General features: G+C 38.4%; 1 protein-coding gene across 2 annotated transcripts; it reads left to right on the top strand.

The window, feature by feature from the left end:
- Positions 1-461: 461 nt before the first annotated feature.
- etnk1 (ethanolamine kinase 1) lies at positions 462-17,597 on the top strand. 2 transcript variants are annotated; one of them, XM_042511242.1, is made up of 8 exons: positions 462-754; positions 3,228-3,487; positions 4,539-4,679; positions 7,272-7,414; positions 13,257-13,340; positions 13,437-13,597; positions 15,571-15,644; positions 16,758-17,597. In XM_042511242.1, the coding sequence occupies exons 1-8, from the start codon at positions 608-610 to the stop codon at positions 16,828-16,830; spliced, it is 1,083 nt and encodes a 360-aa protein (XP_042367176.1). In that variant the 5' UTR covers positions 462-607; the 3' UTR covers positions 16,831-17,597. The 2 variants fall into 2 exon arrangements, with proteins under 2 accessions (XP_042367176.1, XP_042367177.1); XM_042511243.1 differs by lacking the exon at positions 15,571-15,644.
- The last annotated feature ends 4,088 nt before the right edge of the window (positions 17,598-21,685 follow it).

Genomic DNA, 21,685 nt, shown 5'->3' with positions numbered 1-21,685 from the left:
GACACTAGAAAGCTGGATTAACCTGAGTAAACATGGATTTACTCTCTGTGTGTCAGTGCAGGGGCTTTGACAGCTCTGACATTTGAAATGCTCAGACGGACTTTTACACAAAGCTCATTTCATTCAAATAGATTACTGGGGTGACGTCAGAGGCGTAGTGCGCTACGTGTGCCCGCTTGTTTGTATCCACCAAGGACTATCGATTTAAATTACCATTGTTAATTTTGAAATATAGAGCATCTTTGGTCATGTATTTGATTAGATCTTGTTTTATGACTTTATTTGTGTTATTTATCATAAGTGTTTAGGATGACATTGACATGAATTGCATATTTATATGTTTTTAATGCCTAAGCTCCACCTACGGTGCACGCTGACGCATTGAACACGCGCTTCCAGTGAGTCATTCATCTACCAGCATGCACCGGGAGATTTTTTTTTCTTTTCTGGTGGGTGGGATTTTTAGAGAGGCGTTGCCGCACACGAACCACTCACGGAATATATGCTCGGCGTTAGTAACACATTTCCATACATTACGCTTCTAGCCGCCGCGTACAGCACCCTCGCAGTCACAGTTTGAGATATTCCAAAAAATAAAGACTTAACTATGGCCAACTACATTCACGTTCCCGAGGAGGCTCCCGCTGTGCCCAAAATAGACGTGACAGTTGACGAAAGCGACTACAGATCCGGCGCATTGAAGCTGATCAAGGAGCTGAGACCGAGCTGGAAGCCATCTGAGGTCAAACTAAAGGTGCAGTTTATATCTTTTCATGCATTTTAATATTAGTCTGCATGGTATGACATGTCTCCGCATTCCTCAATAGCATTTGCATCCTTATTTTTGTAGCTAACGTCGCTTAAAATAGCGAAAACGGGTAAGCTAGCAACGTGTTCTCAAATGAAAAACTCAAGTAAGCTAATGTTAAATAACTCCTGGAGTGAGTGACACACGAAAATAGCTATTATAATGACACTACAGGCAGATAAAAGTTGTATATTCGTGTCGCTAACGTTATAAAAGAGCTGCTGACACCCACAGAGATGGTTTCTTCGCTGTTACACCCCCGAAGACACTGCGGCGACTCCCCCGTTAGGGGTTAACGTTTTGCATCTGCGTCAGTTTAGGTTATGATCGAAAGGTTGGAGTTGGCCTACAAACCAAGATTTACCTGCAATTTTACCAGCGGTGGAAGAAGTATTAAGGTCCTTTATTAAAGAAAAAGCACCAATAAAGCCCTGTGAATATACTCTATTACAGGTAAAAGTCCTGCACTGAAGTAAAAGTTAGTATAATCAGGAAAATGTACTTATAGTATTAAAAGTGCCCGATTCAGACAAGTCTTTATAAAAACACCCAAAAATCTCCAAATTATTAAAAAAAAACAAACACCCACGAACAAAAAATATTTTAAAAAATCTGACCCCCCCAAGTCAGTTATTTTAAAAAAGAAGAAAAAAATCATCCAATCAACTCAAAATCATAGAAATAATGAAAAATAGCAAAACTCAAAATTATAAAAAAAAAAATAGAGAAAGACTTCAGAGTAGTTTTCAATCAATTTTCTGTGAATCGACTGATTAAACAGTTACTAATTCAGCTGTACTTGTGTAAACTGTTTTGATATATATTTAATATATAACACAACACAATATTTAATAAACCATTTCTTTGTTTTTATGCAAACATCTCAATTTGCAAATAAATTAAAGCTTTCAGATGAATGTAATGATGCCAAAATTACAATATTTCCCACTGAAATAAAGTGGAGTAAAAGTATAAACTGGTATGAAAAGAAAATACTCAACTAAAGTACAAGTGCTTCAAATTCACACTTAAGTACCACACTTTAGTAAATGTACTTTATTACACTCCACCACTACATCTTAATACACTAAAGTCACATATTAAATAATGCTGTAGAGTGTTACATAAGGCACAACATCGCAGATTTACTGGAGGTGGTTATACAGATAGAGGAGAGGTTTATCTATCTGTTTAGCCTAATATTATCATCATGCTGTGCCCTTTTGACTGGAATTTAGGAGATTAGTCCTGAGACTAGTCTCTAAACGTCTGGAAGAAGCACAGATTACAAATAGAGCGTGACAAAGTATTTTTATTTACCTAATATAATTCAAAGTGTCCTATTTGATCTGCTTAAGTCAAACATATAGAATAAAGCAAACAGAAAAGGGAACATATTGTCCTAGAGAAGCCAAGGGATACATACACTCAATAATATAGCCTGAGGCAGATACCCAGAAAGTGACTTATTTTTCCTTTCCAGTAACAGGCTGGGGGTGTGGCTCCACTTGGTAAACACAGTGAGGATGGGAGCTGGTCACATGCTTCGCCACCCTTGCCTATATTCATCAATGAGTGCAAAGTGGGAGCTCAGCAAATGCCTGCCATAGCGTCCTCATGCAAAATAAAATTCCTGACCGTCCCGTCCTGTTTTTCTCAGTCAATCCCTTATAGAGGGAACAATTAGGGCTGGTATGTTGGCACCCCCCTCCCACCTCTCCCTAAAAATTTTCCCAGCTTCACAGCAGAGACAGTTCAGCTTAAATCAAGCCAGACAAGCCCTAATTTCCCAAGTCTACATTCACTCCTCTCTTTTGTGTAGCTTGCCAGATTGTGACTCCCCTCAGAACTTATGCAATACTCAAAACAATGTAGGTTTTCATGCACTGTACCTTAACTCCCATTGTGCAGGATTTAGGGGCATCTACTGGCAGAAAAGGTATATAATATTAATAACTGGGTTTTTATTCATTTATAATCACCTGAAAATAAGAATAGTTGTGTTTTCCTTACCATAGAATGAGCAGTTTATATCGATATAAGAAGCGGGTCCACTTCCAGAGTTCAACTTTTTTTTGTGTGTGTGTTTTTTTTTTTTTAAATTCATTTTTGGCATTTTTGCCTTTATTAGACAGCACAGAAGATTGATAGCGTGAAAAGGGGGAGAGAGATGGGATGACATGCAGCAAAGTGCTGCAAGCCGCAATCGAACACTGCCTTCATTTATGGGGCGCCTGCTTTATCCACTGAGCCACCCGACGCCCCAACGACGACATGTTTTTAACACTCGCTCAGAACAGACAAACCAAACACTGGCTCTAGATAGGGCCATTCACATTTTCATGTTTTCGGCCACTGTGGTTCTCTGACACATATTTCCCTTGATTCACCTGTTCTCTGCTCTTTTTTGTCACTGCAGTTTTTCACTGATGGGATAACCAATAAGCTGCTGGGCTGCTATGTGGGCCCAGTCATGCAGGATGTGGTCCTGGTTCGTATTTATGGCAACAAAACAGAATTATTGGTCGACCGGGAAAATGAAGTGAAGAGTTTCAGAGTACTACATGCACACCGCTGCGCACCACGCCTATATTGCACCTTCAACAATGGCCTCTGTTATGAATTTCTGCAAGGAACTGCCCTGGAGCCTGAGGACATACGCAGCCAACCTGTTTTCAGGTAAATACAACATTTTTGTGGTTTACTCACAAAGCTTACTTCATTAAACTGGGGTTTGTATGCAGCAGGAAGAGGTAAATACTTTTGAAACTGGGGCTACATTTACGAAAAAAAAAAAGGGATGTGGCGTTTGCTTGTGTTCAAGAGGTAGAAAACCTTGAACTACCAGATTGCACAGCACCGCATCAGACCAATAAACGCTTCAGATGTTGAATGACGTAATGCAAGCTTGCCTGTTTTGACACAAAAAACAATATAGCAGCCAGCGGGCAAATAATCTCAAATTGCAGTTAAATAGTGCACTAAAACATGTTTCTGAAAACATTTTGGGTGAGATTAAGACAACACAGCAACAGAATCTTGGTTCATGCTTGATCAGCAAGGCTAAGTTTAACTTTTTGAGCTCAGTTTTTCATGCATATGGCACCAATTTTCTGTTTACAGACTCACATATTACAACTAAAGAGTGTACAAAAATATGTTTCTAAACAGATTTTAGGTGAAAGAAAGGTAGTACTGTAAAAGAATCTTGGTTAATATTTGATGAGAGAGAGAGAGAGAGGTGCCTCTCTCTCTTAATGCACTTATACACTTTGTGTTTGTTGTGGTGGGCATATGAAAATACTCCAGTACAATTTCTAGTATTTTATCTAGTAATTTCTTGTATGTGGTTTGAAAATGAAAAATTTAGCTTGTACAAGCTAAAAGACTTTAAGTGCTTAAATGTATTTCATAGGCAGTATGTGTCATAAGCGTATGGTAGATGAACTGTGTTAAATTAAATTGTTTTACATTTTTGGTAGAATTTAGAAATTTGTCCTGATTGTATAATAGACAACGACGTAAGCAAATATCCTAACAACATTTCTTTTAAACAGATTTGTTTCTGTAACCTGAAATTTGTTGAAGTTTTCAAACAGTATACTTTGCAATGATGAAGTAATTTAAATATTTTTCTCCCTTCACAACTTAATTGCTAGATGGAGTCCAGTCACATATTGCTGCTAATTGCTATAATTTAAATCCATTTTCTTTATTTTCTACCTTTTAGGCTCATCGCCAGGCAGCTGGCCAAGTACCATGCAATCCACGCCCACAATGGCTGGGTGCCCCAGTCTGACCTGTGGCTAAAGATGGGCAAGTACTTTTCTCTCATCCCCAAGTACTTCAAGGACCCTGAGAAGAACGCCAGGTGAGGCCACGTAGGAGAGCATGGTTACTAAAATCTGCCAGACCCTAGGATGTTGTTGATAGACTTCTCCCCATTTCCCTTAAAATGTTTTTTATACATCAATGAAAGTTTGAAAGCTTAAATCGGTTTCGTTCTCACAGTCCTGGCTGAGAGCCAAGGTGTGCTCTAGACAGCGTGTACACTTTATGACTCACCTGACAGGTTATAGCAGGTTTTACACTGGCCAATAAAGATGTAGGGAGTAGTAGTTACGAAATTAGAAAAACTGTTCACTGTCCAGGGCTGGAAATGGTTTTCGCTTTTGTCTAAAAATATGCACATAAAAATCCCAAAACAGGTTTAATGTTATGCAAAATACACTTCTTGTATTATATACATAAAATGTAGTGCTGTGCTGCATGATTTTGAAACAGCATAAGTTTATGTGCTACACATAGATCTGACTGGCATCACAATATTGCCATGGCAGCACCCTTTTTTTAGGGGAAAGATCAGAATCAAGGCTTTCACACTGAGATCAGAGGCAAATAAAATACATGAATGATCCCTTTCAGTGCTGTGAATTAGACTCACTCAGCTGAATCTCAGCCTGTAGCTCAAACATTTTTTGCTTTTAACAGGTTTATTATTTACAGACACTTTTAGCTTAACACTACCTGGTGATTCAATCAAATCTACATATGTGACTGAATCACAAGGTATCAGAATCCATATAAGCAAAAAAATGTGGCCAGTGTGTTGGGTCATTCATCCACTTGGATAGAGAAAAACTGAGGGGGACAAGACAGTGATCAAATTTAATTTATTAAAGTAACAGCCTTTGTTTATTAATGTATAGTAAAGGCTCGGGGTCAGACAAGATCACAGAACAAATATTTGCACAAAAGACGTGATCATAACAAGAAAAAAATGCATACTAACTTATAATCCAAAAAACCCCATAGAATTCTATTGAAATCGACAGGATCTTCAGTTTGCTATCCCATAAAAATGGGACGCGGCCTTGACGTTTTGCCAAGAACCTATCTGTGTCTGGACTAATGGCATATGCAGTTAATTGGTGGGAGTGTATCATGAAGAAAATATAATAAGTGCTAGCAGTTTTCTCATCTGCAAAAGCCTGAGAAGTGTGTTTCATTACGTTAAGTTGTATCGCTTTATGGGCTCACCCTTTTCAAAGTACTTTAAAAAGGTCATGGGAATGGGGTACATTTTTATGGAAAAGTTTAGAAAATTTAGTGATAAACATGCGGGAACCCTGGAGAATGCATAATAGTACTAAAACTTGAATTCGCCACTAATCAAACAGCTTAGTTACAGAAATCAAAGCGCAAGTATGTAATTTTTTTAGCTTTTAAAGAAGACGGGCTTTCATCAGATTGTTTTGGGAACATAAGGCTTTGCCTGTTGGGTATTTCTGTTCTTTGTGATCTCTATGTGGAACTTTGGCTCCTTACCTCTTTTATCAGTGAGTCATCAATGATCCACATCATATCATGTGCACCGGCACAACACAAGAGTTTTCATAATCAGCTGTAGGTGTCTCACATGTCTGAGGACATATGCAGAATTCCTTTCGTAATCTCAGCAGGTGTTACTTCACTTTACAGCTCTGGCATTCCTAAGAGATAACACAACAGAGTGACAGTTTCCCTTAAAATAGTGTGAAACATAAGAGAGCAGCACCCAAAAAATGATAAATGTAATTCTCAAGCAAAAAAAGCAAAGAAAAAAGGCAATCAGATTGTGGCTACTGCTTTCTGTGGAAAGGGATATAAATATTACCCTTAGTTAGCGCAGTGACTCTTACTTTCTTCAAAGGGGATTATACTTTTCTGTCTTTTGTGCCTCATATATCGTGTTTAATTGAAGGTTGTTCACACTGAAAGTTTCAAATAATGAGGTAAAAGTATGTAGAAGTAGTCCCTGTGAGCAAAAATCTTGGGTTTCTTACTGATTTTTAACACGCCCTTTTCACTCCCTAAGCAGCCAGAGAAAGGCAATCTGCTTATTTCCATAAAATAATTACATTTTCTTGAAGATTCATATGGAAATATATAGCAATAATAGAAACGAATCTAACAGTCTAGAAATGTAATGGTGAATATGCTACAGTGAAAACGTAGGTGACATAAACTGTTGTAGTCAGATTTGGCAGATTTGAGTTGACCTTTACTTATTCCTTTGATGGAGCTTATTCTTTTAAGAAATGATCCTATTTTGCTAGAAATATTTTTTTGTGAGACACAACTTGTTGCTAAATTGAATAAATATTGCATAAATGTGCACATCTGCACCCAGATTGTGTGGTTTCTTTGTTGTCAATTGGTTTATGCTGAGAGTGCAATTATAAATAAATCTCTTTTTCTGTTTCCTCATTTTTTGCCACATGAATTGTATTGCACAGCCTGTCTATAAAATTAAGAGTGATATTTCCCTATATTCCCTTTACATGCTTCTTACTTTCTGTTCCTATTTCTATTCCCACCTCTGTTTCCAAGTCTACTTTCAAGTTCCCTGTAATGATTTCCCCTCCACCTGTCCTTCTATAAATTATACACTATTCACTGTCTTTGTCTCTGCCTCCTCCAGGCTGAACGCAGAGGTGCCCAGCCCGCGGTGCCTCCGAGAAGAGCTGGTGTGGCTCCAGCAGAGCTTGTCTGTGCTGGGCTCCCCCGTCGTTCTCTGTCACAACGACCTGCTGTGCAAAAACATCATCTACAATGAGGATGCAGGTGAGTATTAACTGCACGAGTGTAGTCATAGACATTACCGTGTGACTGAATTGTGTTGTAGTGTGAACTGCACTGGTGTCTGCGCTCAGGTAGGACTGCATTAACTGCACTTCCTTGACCCTAGTCACATGCTTCACTCATTGTCAGTGTTTTCGTTGGGCTGCAGGCGTAGAATTAGAATGGTCAGAAAAGACAAACATGTTATTCGGATGCTCTGTTTGGCTCTAGATCCAAATTTGAAATATGGTAATTGATTGATGAGCATTGAAGGGTGGGGCAAAGTTACGTGTATCTGCCTCCAGATAATTTGGCAGATGTGTATTAAAGAAACGCGTCTGTTCCAGATTTCATATGGTCTTTTGGATTTAAATTTCCCATATCTTTTATATCCTCTGAGGCAATACCAAGGCCTCATAATGAACTGCAAGGTTTCATATCAGGATTTCATTCTTTTTCCTAAATTTTGTCTGATCTGTCATTCTAATTCTGTGCTGAACACGAAGAACCTAAACCACTGTTATCAGCCTAAACAAACAATACCATTACATCATACCACATACCAAGTCTCACTTTTATTGACAGCACATTTTTGTGGTGCTTTAGCCATGTTTTTTTTTTTTTTTGGATGGGATGGAGGTCAAGTGATCTGTCCTCAGGCACTGAGTGACTTAAATCATACTGGTCAATGAGACTGTTGTAATCATTGTCTTTGTAGCAGAGGAATTTTGGGTTGGTAACAAATAACAAAGAGGGGAGGGGGGGAGAACAGAGTATGTAAGTTTTTTATGTATGTGGGAGTTGGGGTGGGGTGGGGTGGGGATAAGAGCTGTCAGCCCCCTCGTCGCGAACCGGCGAGGGGCGGGGCCCTTCTCACAGCTCCTTGTGTCTAGCCTTTCTCCCTTAGGAATGACAGCCGAGGCTGTGGCTGCCCTGCGCCGCCCGGCCCCGGGGAAGGCAATGGAGAGAGACAAACCTCGCGCACAGTCGGCTTTGAGGGCCCCTCGCGTAGTCTGCCTACTGCTCAGGCTAATCGGGATGAGTTCATGGCAGTAGGAGTACCTACTTATTACCCTCCAGTGCTACTCGCCCACCAGTTGTCCCCCTGACAGTAGTGAGGCTACTCACGATGCTGCTTATTACACACATTTTTTATGGTTTGCACTTGCTTTAAGTCGCTCTGAGCACCAGCGTAAAGTGTACTTTCCGTCACTGCTCTTTACTCCGCAATTTCCACTTCATTGCTTCTGTATTGATCACTGAGAAGACTATATGAGTGAAAGCATATTTTACTGCCAACATACCCCATGAAAAAATCAAAACCGCCTTAAATTGATAACAGTAAAAAGTATAACCTTAGTACCCCAAACTCTATCTATATATTAGGGCTGTTCCTGACTTGGAATTATGTCAGGCGATCAGGGTGTTCAGTATAAATACTCACAAATTTCCCACATTTTCAGAAAAAAAAAAGAAAAGACATGAGTTCAAATCTCCGAATTTCAGGGATCAGCCCTACAATGTACTACTCTGTGCAACAGAGCTTCATAGTTGTCCAGGTATTTTGAGTCACCATCCTGCTGTTTTAAATACTCAATGCACCAAATGTGTATGAACACACAGCTGAAAATAGTCAATAAATTCACTGTTTACTCATGTTTGGGTCAAAACTAATTTGTGCGGCTGTTTTAGGAAGCCTTCTGTGTACATTTGTGACCCCATTTTTCGAGACTTGTCCTCATAAGGGGAAAATGGGCTTGTGGCTGAGGACCACAGACAGACAGGGGAATCTGGATAGTAAAGAGAGACTGTTGGTTTTCTTCTTTCCATGGGATTTGTTAGCATTAACAGTAATTAAGAATAACATCAACTCCGTCCTTTGAAATTGAAATTGCTTCTGCAAAAAATGCAGTGAAATACCTTTGCAATAAGTTCACAGAAAAAGTTTCTGGGTACCTCATAGAGAAGTAGACATGCACACCTGCAGAATCTAATTTGAATCTGTGGTTCTGCAGATAAAACAAATGCTGACCTGTATCCGCTTCACTAGGAAATAGACCAACACTCAGTGAAGAATTCCTTTTGATGATACAAATCCCTTGTACAGACACTTAAAAGACTGCGCAACATCCATGCATATTTGGACTTGCAGAATCTTGTTTCAGGCTTCAGTAAGTAAGGCTGAGGTTATCAGTACTCCTCTTTTGGAAGTATAATGGCTTAAATGCTGTATAAAAAAAGATTTATTTCCCATTATCTCTAGTTTAATCTCATTATGTATTAACACTGCAAACACAACTAGACCACACCTAAAGATTACATTCACAATGAAAGAGACGCCACAGTAGAGTCGAGGGGATTCAGTTCCAAGCCATAATTACTACATTTCTGACTACACCCAGCTCAAGTTGTCAAACCCGTCGTCTTAGCAAACTCAATCCTCATCTGACTCTGCACTTGCAGCCTTTTGTTGATTTGAAAAATAGAGTAGGCATGACATGAGACTGAACAGCAACCCACTGCTTCCTATCTCCTCTCAGCTATAGTTGCTGAGTTGAAACCACTCATCTGCCAAATGCGACAGCAGAGAGGCCACCATTTCCTGTATTGATTAAACCATAAACAGAAGTGGTGGAAGCTCAATTTTTTTTCTCAGTTTTCCAAAGATACTGTTTAAAAGCTTTACACGTACTCCCAACAAGTGCTGTACTTTTACTTTGTCTCTCTTTTTGTCTCTCTTTAATGTGTCTCTCAGCTGCCAACACAGGCTGCTTTAGTTGCCCTGCCCCTTTTACTTTACTCAGACGTTTGCAAATAAAAACAGATCTGCACACATTTTTTTTCTGAGTCCTAAGGCCATAAAATCTGTAGCTCAGCAGCCAACAGGAAGCCTCTCAAAGATTCTGTCACTTGCAGACGCAGCAGAGGGAGTCACGCTATTGGGTTCGCAGCGGGCCAATGGGAAGGGAGCATTGGAGGGGTGTGTTGTGAGAAGGGGAAGTGAGGTTGCATGTGTAGGAAGGCGGGTGGGGAAAACATGGAATGGGAGGTCTGGCAGTGGGGCCTGATGTTCCAACACTGTGCGTGGGAGCAAGAATGGATAAAAGACAAATATGTCAGTGTGAGAGTGAGCTTGTGTGAAAGATGTGTTTGCCCCAACCTTTTCATCTGCTGCACAGGGGGGGCTATAGCCACTGCCTGGAGGTGTTCAGTTGTGTCCCGCTAGGACCCACACGCCGGCTGGTAACCCACCTCAAAGTGTCTTTCTCTGTAGTCCAGCACCACCTCAAAAACTCATGTTCCACATGTTAAGCCAAGGAATCTAGCCAAGGCCAAAACAAACAAAAACATTTAAGAGTGGAAACATTTGATCATTTTTTTTTTTTTTTTTTTTGTAAAATTACATTTAATTGTTAATATCGCTGTAACAACCGGGCTTTTAGAAGTAAGGGTTTGTATTTTGAGATCAGCTATTTTCAAATCAGTGCCACCATCTTTGTTCGCCGACACTTCATATCTGCAGCGGCCTACAAATGTAACCAGCAACACATTCTTTGACTCTTCCTTTCCGTGCATGAAAATTCAAAGATTCAAGATTCAAAAGTTTAAAGAGACACAGATGTGGAAGCGGAGAATGTATTTATGAACATAAGCATTCAAGCTGTTGGTTTACAACTTTGTGGGCGGACTTCAAAACATATGGGACTCGCATAAACATCACAAGGCTATAAAAATAACGTTTCAACTTGCCTCAAAGGTTTACTGTAAAGAGCTATAACTCTAGTTGGCTCTCAGTTACTGACAAGTTCACTTCCTGCTGTGATGCTGGGCTCAGACTACAGGAGTTGTGGGCTGATTTGTCCCAGATTCACCCCATCTGACAATCAGAGTTGAAATAAGGTCTTGGATCTTGGTCAGTGCTGATGTCCCAGATTATTTGGTAATGTGAGAGGTTTTCAGAGCCAGCCTTAAGCCTTCCAGACTCATTTTGGCTGCCCTGATAATGTCAAACATGTTTTATATTTAGGAATTAAAATATGGATTACAGTTATGATTACGTCAGTACAAAGCAGCTCATGGTGTTACAAAACAATGGTAAACATTTTAGCCCTTGAAGCTAATGCGAGCTAGCAAACTACTGTTGACAGATCTTAAAATTGACAGTTAAAATCTCACCTCCAGTTTTCTCAGAAGAATAGACTACCTTTGCTGACTGCATCTTCTCAAACATTTTCTCATCCAGACACGTTTAACCTTCTTCAGGTCTTCCCACATATTCATTTATTTGTGGTGGCCCACCACGATTAAAACATCCTCTGCCACATATTGATTATCTATTTTTGGAGCTGCACTTTCGCACTGCAGAGTGTACTCAGGGCACAGATGGAGCAGCAGAAGTTCAGGTGCATTGACAGTGAAACTTAAACGTTCATTCTGCTTGTTATAAAAGTTTGCATTCACTTTCCTTTGAAGCAGCTGCTCCTCTCATCCACTGATCTGATCAGCTCTGAACAGATAGACTGATCAATTATCCCAACCACAACTCACAAACTGTTGCTAAGAAAAAAGAGTACTCATAAAGAGCTCCATCTGCGCTGCATTCACCAACCCACCAAAACCTCAGAATTTAGCAAGGGGATGCAGTATGTTACAAGGGGACACATGCATTTAAAAGAAAAAAAAATAGTTTGCTGTTCTGCTTGTGTTTTTCTCACTGCAAAGCATTGGTAACGTTACAGCAAGTTGTCGAACCAAGTCAGTCTCCATTTTTTTAGCATCTGTTTTGCCGTTTTCAAATTTTGCAGTGTGTGCATATTTGAGGTTAGAGAGAAGAACATCTGTGAAGTTTCTCCTTGCGTGTGTGATGCAACTTGATTTCCAAATCAGCTAGGATTATAAAACATCTGTAGTCTGAGCCCGCCTTTAGTCAACAAAGATCTGAGTATCAAACAGTGTGTTGCTGTACATTTGCTTTGGCAGCTCACTGTACTTTTCTACAGACCACTTTCTTTGTACTTTACCATCTTCCTCCCTTTGTCCCTCTGCTTTCTTTGCACTTTTTTTCCTCCATCTCCTCAAAACATAACTTTGTCTTGGCCCCTGTATTCTGTGCATGTATCCAAAACAAACATTCACTGAAAAGCCAGATGTAGTCCACTTTATGCCTGGATTTTTGTACACGTTCCATGTGTTACATCAGGATTGCACATTTTCATCTCTGTTAATGAATCCCGGCTGCTTATTTTGTGGTCTCGTGGGGGGAAAACAAAGGCTGATAACTTAGTTACTGGTACATCTAATGTGTTTACTAAGAAATCATAGGAGTTTTACTGCTCAACCACCATGGAGATGTGCAAGCTATCTTTATGTTCTGATAGCTTCGCTTGTAGTTCTTAGCTATAACTAATAAAAACTGTCAAATTTCCCACATTTACTGACAAGAGCTTTTATTCTGAATATATATGTTGAGTGTGACTTCCCTAAATCTTCACAGCATGATTGTTTTTGTTCTTAACAACATTGTAGTGCATGTGTAGGATGTGTTTGTCAGCAGTTATTTTCAGATGACCACCCCTTAAGTCTAAATGTCTCTCTGTTAATTCCCTTTATTTCATTTTCTGTGCTGACGCCTCCCTTTTACAGTCTATGTTCCTCAAAATACAAGCTCTTACTCTTTGCCCCACAATCAGCCAACTAGCCAGCCACTCCAGTCAGACAGGAAGAAAGTTACAGTATGAAATAAAAAAAGCCTTGACATTCTGAGTTATCAAAGGCAGAACACATCATTATCACTTTTTGTCTCCTTCCCATGTCTGTGTCTAAACAACACTGCTTCTCTTTTCAGGCAATGTAAAGTTCATTGACTACGAGTATGCTGGGTACAATTACCAAGCCTACGACATTGGGAACCATTTCAACGAGTTTGCTGGTAAGTATTATTTGCACTGCTTGATATGCATAAAAAAATTGAATTGTTCAGCGATGGTTAGGATTGTTAAACTTTGGGTGTGTTTACGTGTTGCAGGCATTAATGAGGTGGATTATAGTAACTACCCACAGCGGGCCTTTCAGCTCCAGTGGTTACGCTCCTACCTGGAGGCCTATAAGGAGCACAAAGGCCAGAGCAGTGAAGTGAGCGACAGAGAGGTGGACGCTCTTTATGTCCAAGTCAACCGTTTTGCCCTGGTAGGTATTTTTATTGCACATGCATTGTTAGTTAGTTAGTTCAGTTTTATTTCGAACTTATAAAGAGAAATGACACAAGAATAAAAAAATGAAAATAACAAATTACACAAAACAAGAAACCCAAAAGATTCATTGTTGATGCATGTTGTCAAAAATATCTATTACAAATGTAAATATTGTGAACCATGTTAGATAAGAGTAGAGCATATCTACATCTGACAAGTCTTTGACAAGAAACTTTTGAAAACAAAAATACAGACACCCATGTTATGGGTCTTATCAACCACAACGTGTCAAGTAAAAACATTACAGTTAGTTTAGTTTCAATTTTTTAATCAAGCTTCAAAAAATTATACAAAACAAGAAGCACACAAAAGATTCTCAAACACAATTAACTGTAAATGGTTCTTTTGTGATTTCATTGTCTGGGTTCTAGTTTCCTATTGTCATGGCTTCCTCTGGCAATGCACCTCTGTTCAGTGTGCCTGGTGCCGCTCTATATGTTGCTGTATATGCTTTTCACCATCGCCCTTTCTGTTTCGACATTGAGGTGGAACTGTTACGTCAGTAACAGTTCCACCTCAATGTCGGTCCAAGCAAAGACATGTATGGTCTTACTTTGCTCCACTTAAGTAATAGATTTGATAGCAAAGCAGCCAACAGCAGAGGAGACTATCTGCTTCCTCTTTACACTGACACGTACATACCCAGTGTACGTGAATGGTCATGTGATCTGTGTTTTTAAGGTGTGTCAGTAGTAATTTGAGCCAAGATAAGTTACCATTTCTTTGCCAACAATAAAAGATTGTGCATCAAGTAAATCATTGTTAGTCTAGAATTTTAATGACCAAGATGGTGAACGTTGATTGGCAAGTAGGTAGTTGTCTGATTGCATTTAAGCCTGTTTCCTAATATGATGTGATTATAGATAACAAGAGTGTCATTATTATTTGTGTTAACCTTGTCATCAGTTATCAGTTGTCACTAATTTGAGGACGAAAATGAAGAACATCAAGATTGTTATCTGGTAATGGTTTGTGGTCAGAATCAAACGAACGATCCGCACACTGCACTCAAAGCTCCCAATAAATTTTAATTCGGCAATGTTTCGATGGGAATCAAAATTTATTAGGAGCTTTGAGTGCAGTGTGCAGATTTTGACTTCGATTCTTATTTTTTAATCCTGCACCTGTAGAAGTCCTTTGGGTGTACGTGCCCTCCTACCTTGTTTAATAGCTTGTGTTCACCCATATGAATTCTGTTTGTTTAAACAGTTGTGAGCGATATGCCTTTAGGGGAGTGACGACTGATTAAAAAATAGCTGGTAAAATAAAATTACCTGGGTCTAGTCATAATCTTGAAAAAATATACCGTCAAAGTATTAGCTACACATATATACTTTATTTTCTCAGTAGTTTGTTAATAAAGAAGTTAATTGTTAGTCTTGTGTACGGTCAAGGAAATGATCAAAAAGCTTAACTTGCACTGTAAACGTCCCGGGGGCTTTTTCGGAGTACATTTTCCAGGCCTGATGCCAGGTGTTGGGTCAGCAAACATGAGTTTTATTATGATGTGGGTTAAACAAGAATACCGAGTGATGCAGGCTGTTACCTGCGCCACCTGCTCCGAATATAAGAGACGGATGTTTGTGATGTGCTCACTGATGCGGCCAGCATGTGAGAGGCGCTCTTAATGACAACAAGTAACCCCTCTGAGCCTCGGCGCTCTTCCCCTGAGCCACACTCTGCCTTGTTTACTGTCAAGAGGAAAAGAGGGCAGCGTGGAGGATGGGCAAGAGAAGCAATTGTGTTTCCGTGTCAGCTATTTGGTGTTGTTGCCATAGGGCTTCTGCTGGCTTTGTACATGCTTGGGTGTGCTGTGTTGGGTAATTAGAAACGACATTTACTTTTAGACAGTGAGTGCATGTTAATCCTTTGTGTCTCTGTGCTGTTCTTTTTCGCCTCTGTTTCCAGGCATCTCATTTCTTCTGGGGTCTCTGGGCTCTGATTCAGGCCAAGGTCTCCACCATTGACTTTGACTTCTTGGAGTAAGTTGCCATCTTGCCATTGACAAGAAATGACCCAAAAATGTGCAGGAAATGTATTAAAAGTTGCAAGAAAATTACCTGAAATTAGAAAAAGAAACCACTCAAAGACAAGTAATAGAATGAAAGCAGAACAGGACCTGAAAAAAAGTGCTAAAATAAAATAAAACTAAATAAATAGATAACAATATAATATAATATAATATAATAATATTATATTATATTATTATATTAAAAATTAAAATTAAATTAAATTAAAAAATTAGTATTAATTAATAAGTAGTAATTATAAGTATAGCTCTTTTTCCAGCTTTTCCTAGTTCATTAATTATTTTCTAATGATTATCGCTCTCTCTTTTTTTAAGCTAAATTTCAGGTCATTCTTTTGTCTCTTTTTCACTACATTTTTGCAATTTGCGGGATATATTGCCTTTCTCGAATGTTTTAAAAGCAGGATTCCTGCGGATTCCTAAAGTCTTTAAAGGCATTAAATGAATAAATCTATAAATAAGGCCTTAATTCGCATAAAAATGTCTTAATTCAATCTTTCAAAATCTTAAAAATGCTACAACATTGGAAGTAGGATATTAAGAATATTATTTTTCTGACATTGCATCATAAAATCTTAAAATAATTGGAAATATCTTTAAAAAAAACAAAACAACACCACGCAAATCTGGATAAAGAAACCAACAACACTCCTATACATCAACTACATCTATTTATTGATGTCAGTTCATTATTGTAAAAATTGTCCCGAATTCTATTTTGAGTGGTGTCAAAAAAGTCTTAAATCTAACTTTCCTTAAGCTGTAGGAACCCAGTGAAAGAAAGCAAATCAATTTTCTCACATTTTAAAGGTTGAAATGCTTGTGAAAGGCATCTGAAACAGCACAAGAAAACTGATGTCAAACAAGGTCTCAAACGTTTAATCGACAGCTGTGGTTTTATTTTAATCATGTCTTGCAGAACAAAATATAAAGCATCCAGACTGATATAATTTGTGTCATCTTCGTGCTCAGTGTTTTAACAGAAACTTTTGCACTTGTCACTAACATGTCATGTACATTTTTCAAATCGTATTGCTAACGCTGCTCTCCTCTCTCTGTGTCCCAGATACGCAGTCCTGCGTTTCAGCCAGTACTTCAAGATGAAAGTGGAGGTAGCTGAGCTGACCTTACCCGAATAAAAACCCCGCCCCCCTCATCTTCTCTTCCTCCCGCTCTTTCTCCCTTCCGACCTGCTCTGAGCCTCACATGACAACTGCAGAGCGCCCTGTGGGGGTCTGCATAGGGAAGAGCCAGACTGAGAGTCTGTCCTGCTCGGTCCCCTCTACATGTCCTTATCTCTAAAGATTGAATGGACCACAAGCTTTTCCATCCTCTGCTGCCACACGTTTGTAAATCGGTAGCCCAAAATATTTGTAATGTGGACGTGTGTGAAGTACAGACCTGCGATAATGTAAAGCTCACATGGCTAAATTTAATGCAATTATTCTAATCTCAATTAACATGATATCATACATGTAAGCAGCTTTTCTAGAAGCCCAAATCACTTTAAATAAGGAGGTGGATTGTCACTCTATTTGACATATAGTAACCACGGACATGACTGACAGGTGGCCCAAACACTAATCTCATCACCTGGAGTCACCTTCCTCATATACGCATTTATGGGGAGAACTCTCGAGAGATCAGCCCAGCTAACGACCACATTTATAACGGTACATAAAAGCAATACAAAGCCCACTTTGTTTGATACCAAGATGAAAGAAAATAAGAAATGCCAACATGGAAAGGCCAGTGCTGTCCCTTAATCCCACGTGAGATGAGCTCAATCACTCCAAACAAACTTGTGGCCTGCCTTGTGACTCTTGTTTTCACCCTTATTTTCCGTCAGCATACTGTGCATGGGTGGTGCGCCAGAATAGCTGCGTAGTCATTGTTGTGTAGTTTGATGAGGCTTGTGTGTTTTGACATTACGGTATGAAGGTAGAAACATGGAGTTGTAGGAGAGCATCTTGTGTTTACATCTAACCTCTCCCTCGAGTCGAATAGCCGCGGCGTATATGCAGCGTTTTGACCCGAGGGAGGTTTTCACTGTATGTTTCTTGTTTTGTTTTGGTTTTTGTCTGAACTGGGGACAAGTTGCATCTCACTGTATTTTGAACATTCCGTGTTCATATTGGTAGATAGTAAAACTGGTTGTAGTTCACATGGTCAGTTAGCAGTGTTGGGGACTTTACTCACTGTGACATCGACTGTAAGACATGCTGTACCGAGCGAGACCAAACCATTATGTTGTCTGCTCCATGTCAGGGAACGTTTGGGAATCATCTTTAAAAAAAACACTGCTGTTCAGTCCTGAAGAGGGACGTTTTATACACGTGTAGACCAGTTTTCATTCACATGCGTGTGTTTAGATAATGTGATGCTGACTAATGTCAGATTGCTGAGCCACTGTTGGCGTCATCTTTTTTTAAGTGATGAAAGTCGTTGTAAAGTGGATTTTTGTCAACAAAGAAAGTGGAGTTGGTTGGTTACGTACACATCTGTGTTGAGTTAAAGACAATGTAATGAAAGTCAGCTGTTTGTGGGACCTGAAGAGCAAGAGCACCATCTGCTGGAGGAAAAAAATAATAGCGTCTGTCAGTAACTTTTTCTTGATATTCACCTTCAACCTTTATGTATTTTTTTTTTTAAGTGAGCTTTAGGCCATTTTAAAAAGAAAAAAAAAATCTCTTGGTTACTTTAACAAGCCTACAACCAAAGTGCTGACATCTGTCTTTTGCTTGTACATAATGCACACTGTATCATTTCCCATGTAGCACAAAGAGAGTAACAGTAATATAGACTTTTTATACTTATTTAAATGCAAATGTTAAGGTCTTTGAGAGTGTGTGGATGTTTTCTGATGCAGCAGCACTCTGAAGTAGCAGAAGAGCACCTGGTTATTCGCTTCTTGTACCTGAGCAATGTCAACATGAAACATCACTTGTAAAAAATGTGGTCAAACAAGTTTTCTTGTTTACACTAAAAATAGTTTTAAAAAAAAAACTTGCCTGGTGCTCTCTGCCCTGACAGCTTGGTATAGCTCTGTGAAGAGATCATTACTGACAAGACTGGACACTGGTCCTCTGCTGTGCCTGTTAAAGCTCTTATTTTGTACTTACAGGTTTGAGGGTTAGGCCTATAACTGAATGAAGATGGAAGAATTAAGAAGTAGTGTGTGTCCGGCGTTATATGAATTCGAAATGTGTGTAAGTTGACCTAACAAATGTGAAAATCTTCCATTAAAAGTGTATCTGATGGTAAGCTGTTGGGGTTGACTTGAGCTGGAGAAACGTGTGAAGGTGTTACAAAAAAATTGTTTTTAGTTGGGTGTCCTGTTAGTACATACACATCAGTGCAGCTGGTCAAATGTGATTGCTACTTAATCTGATTAATCAATATGTTAAAAATGACACTGCTAAAATATTTCCTATAGAGCTTTATTTCCAGGTCTATCTGAAACAAATAAATGCCTTTTTTACTGTACATTATACATAGGTCATTTCAGCACTACTAACAATATGAACCTTCACAACCATTTAACATTGTACGAAAGTCTGTGCTTTAATTTCTCTGGCCACTTTAGCATTTGTTTATATGTACAGTAAACACATGTAATAATATCTCTGCTTGTTCTCAAATGTGAATGAATGTAAATAGAGGGAGTTCTTGTATTTTTTTTGTTTTCTAAAAGTTGAATTAAAGTGAATAGTTGCCTTGGGTAAGAGGTGAATTTAAAAAATGACATTTTAAATACTGTAAACATGCTTTGAAAAAAAAAAGTCTATTTACTCTTATTTTTGTCCTCCTTTTGTCTTGTGTTAAACAGGGAGTTTTCTGTCTTTGTTGCTCATTTACCAGCTCAAATAGTTAAAATCATTTAAGTCATTTTTATTTGGCAGGGGGGCAATTTTATTACAACAAAATAAATGAAATGGCAATATGATTGTATGATTATAACTGACTGATCTACTTTTACTTTAATTTTATGGAAAGTATTTCATGATTTTCTTTGTTTTAAAATATCTGACAAAAATAACAGCTTTAACAGTTAAATTGAAATTGAAAATAAAATTTGACATTACAAAAGGAAGTATTTCCACTTTGAAATAGAACAATCATACATTATTTTATTTTGACACAGTTATTTGCATTCAGATCGGGCTGTTTCAGTGACAATCCTTCCATTTTTTTTTTTTTACTCTGATAGTGTTTTCATTCTTGTCAGTTTCAACTGTCATGATTTAATATTGAAGAGAAGGAGAATCGGGAATCATTATCTAAAAGAAATTCAGAGAGAGGCGCGAAGAATTTTAAAAAATCAGAAAACTGTCATTGAATAACACATCAAGTCAAAAAGATATCAAAATAAAAGAAATTAAAATAATATTCAGCCCATGTGTTTTTGATTTCAGTGGAAATTTTATAAAACACCCTGTCACTGTTCTAGCACCATAAAATATTTGCATCCAGGTTATCCATAAAATAAATCATATCAATACAGCTAAATGACGTCATAATTTTTTAGTGATAAGTACTAATAATATTAGACCAAAACATATTTTTAAAAGAGCAGTTACCAAAATAGACAGTCAATTGTTTCATCTCAATCATGTTCTTATTTTGATGTATAGGCTTTGTCTTCTTCACTTCTTTCAGCGTCAGTTGAGTGAAACAGCGCCCTCTGGGAAAAAGACTTTTCCACTCAAATTGTGACTAAGTGCCACGCGCGCCTCAACAAACGACGTGAAGTTCACACCACAATTTAGTTAAAAGCTTGCCTGTGTTATGATATTTTGGCTTTGTTATACTGTTGTAGGAAAAAAAAAACACCGGCGTTATTGATGACTACAAACGACTTCACGGGGTCACGCACCTGTGTTTTACCTGCTATGACGAGTCAAGACTCTGCTGCGGAAAATAACTACAGCGGACAGAGGAGACTTCTGTCAACCAACACAGCGGCCATCAGTGGGAGATTTAACACACGGAGACTTCCAGACAGAAAGAAGAAAGGGCCTGAATGTCCAAAACCGTGAGTCAAACGCATCTTATGCCTGTCTTTTGTCTCTTTGCTCGCTTGTCACTTTTCAAATGTTTGTTTTCAAATGTTGTTGTGGATACTTTAGCCCCTCTTGACACTTGTTGATGCTATGAAGGACATAAATGGTGTTTGTATGGGTACTGAAGCTGTTGAATTGTTGCTGTTATCCCTGAGGGACTTTTTTTTGGCTGTTCAGCCAATGTGTGTGCATGAACCGTGCAGCAGGTTTGGTATTTTTTTTGTGAGAGATCTTGCATTCTTATTTTGTTTTAAACTGTCCTGTAATCTTCTCTTGAACCTGAATACTGCAGGCCTTCAAAGCTAGATTTGGTCTGCCAAGCCCATAGTGAAGACTATGTAAGTTATGTTTTCATATACGCATTTTTTAACTTGAGGTGAACTTTTAATTCTGAGGATATTAGTGTTCAATCTTTTTTTTTGATAAGAGTATAATCCTTCTAGTGGGTTACTATATTTTGAAGGTTAAATTTAAATTATCTGTGATACATGCTCGGTTTCTTTGAAATGTGAACATACACTGTAAATCTGTGGCCCAAAACAAATCTAACAATGAACGCCATGTGGTTTGTTGTATGACAGCACAATATGATATTGCAAATCCAAATTTGTTAGCTGTAGGTCAAATGAAATATTGTCCTACTTATTATTTCAACTGACCTGTCTTAAGTTGTGAATGACGAAAGCTACCGAATTAGATACATAAATGAACGACTTGATAAATAAATTAATGTGCCATTAAATGTGCCAAAAAATATTAAGACAATATAAATGTAAGCAGACACATAATTAAATAAATAGTAGAATTATTAAAAAGGTGAAAAATAAAGAGGCACATTAAAACAAATATGAATGTATGTCACATTCATCTGTTAATGCCTAATTTATTTCTGATATTTGTGTTACATTTATTCATTCATTAGCTATAACCG

The sequence above is a fragment of the Plectropomus leopardus genome, chromosome 22 (genome assembly GCF_008729295.1).
Source record: "Plectropomus leopardus isolate mb chromosome 22, YSFRI_Pleo_2.0, whole genome shotgun sequence".
Classification (NCBI taxonomy): Eukaryota; Metazoa; Chordata; class Actinopteri; order Perciformes; family Serranidae; genus Plectropomus; species Plectropomus leopardus.
This window is presented reverse-complemented; position numbering and strand designations above follow the sequence as displayed.

Excerpts from the sequence above, each read along its gene's own strand:
- etnk1 (XM_042511242.1), top strand. The coding sequence starts at position 608 with ATGGCCAACTACATTCACGTTCCCGAGGAGGCTCCCGCTGTGCCCAAA. Across the intron at positions 13,341-13,436 it reads CCATTTCAACGAGTTTGCTG|GCATTAATGAGGTGGATTAT; the intron begins GTAAGTATTATT and ends TACGTGTTGCAG. Across the intron at positions 13,598-15,570 it reads AAGTCAACCGTTTTGCCCTG|GCATCTCATTTCTTCTGGGG; the intron begins GTAGGTATTTTT and ends CTCTGTTTCCAG.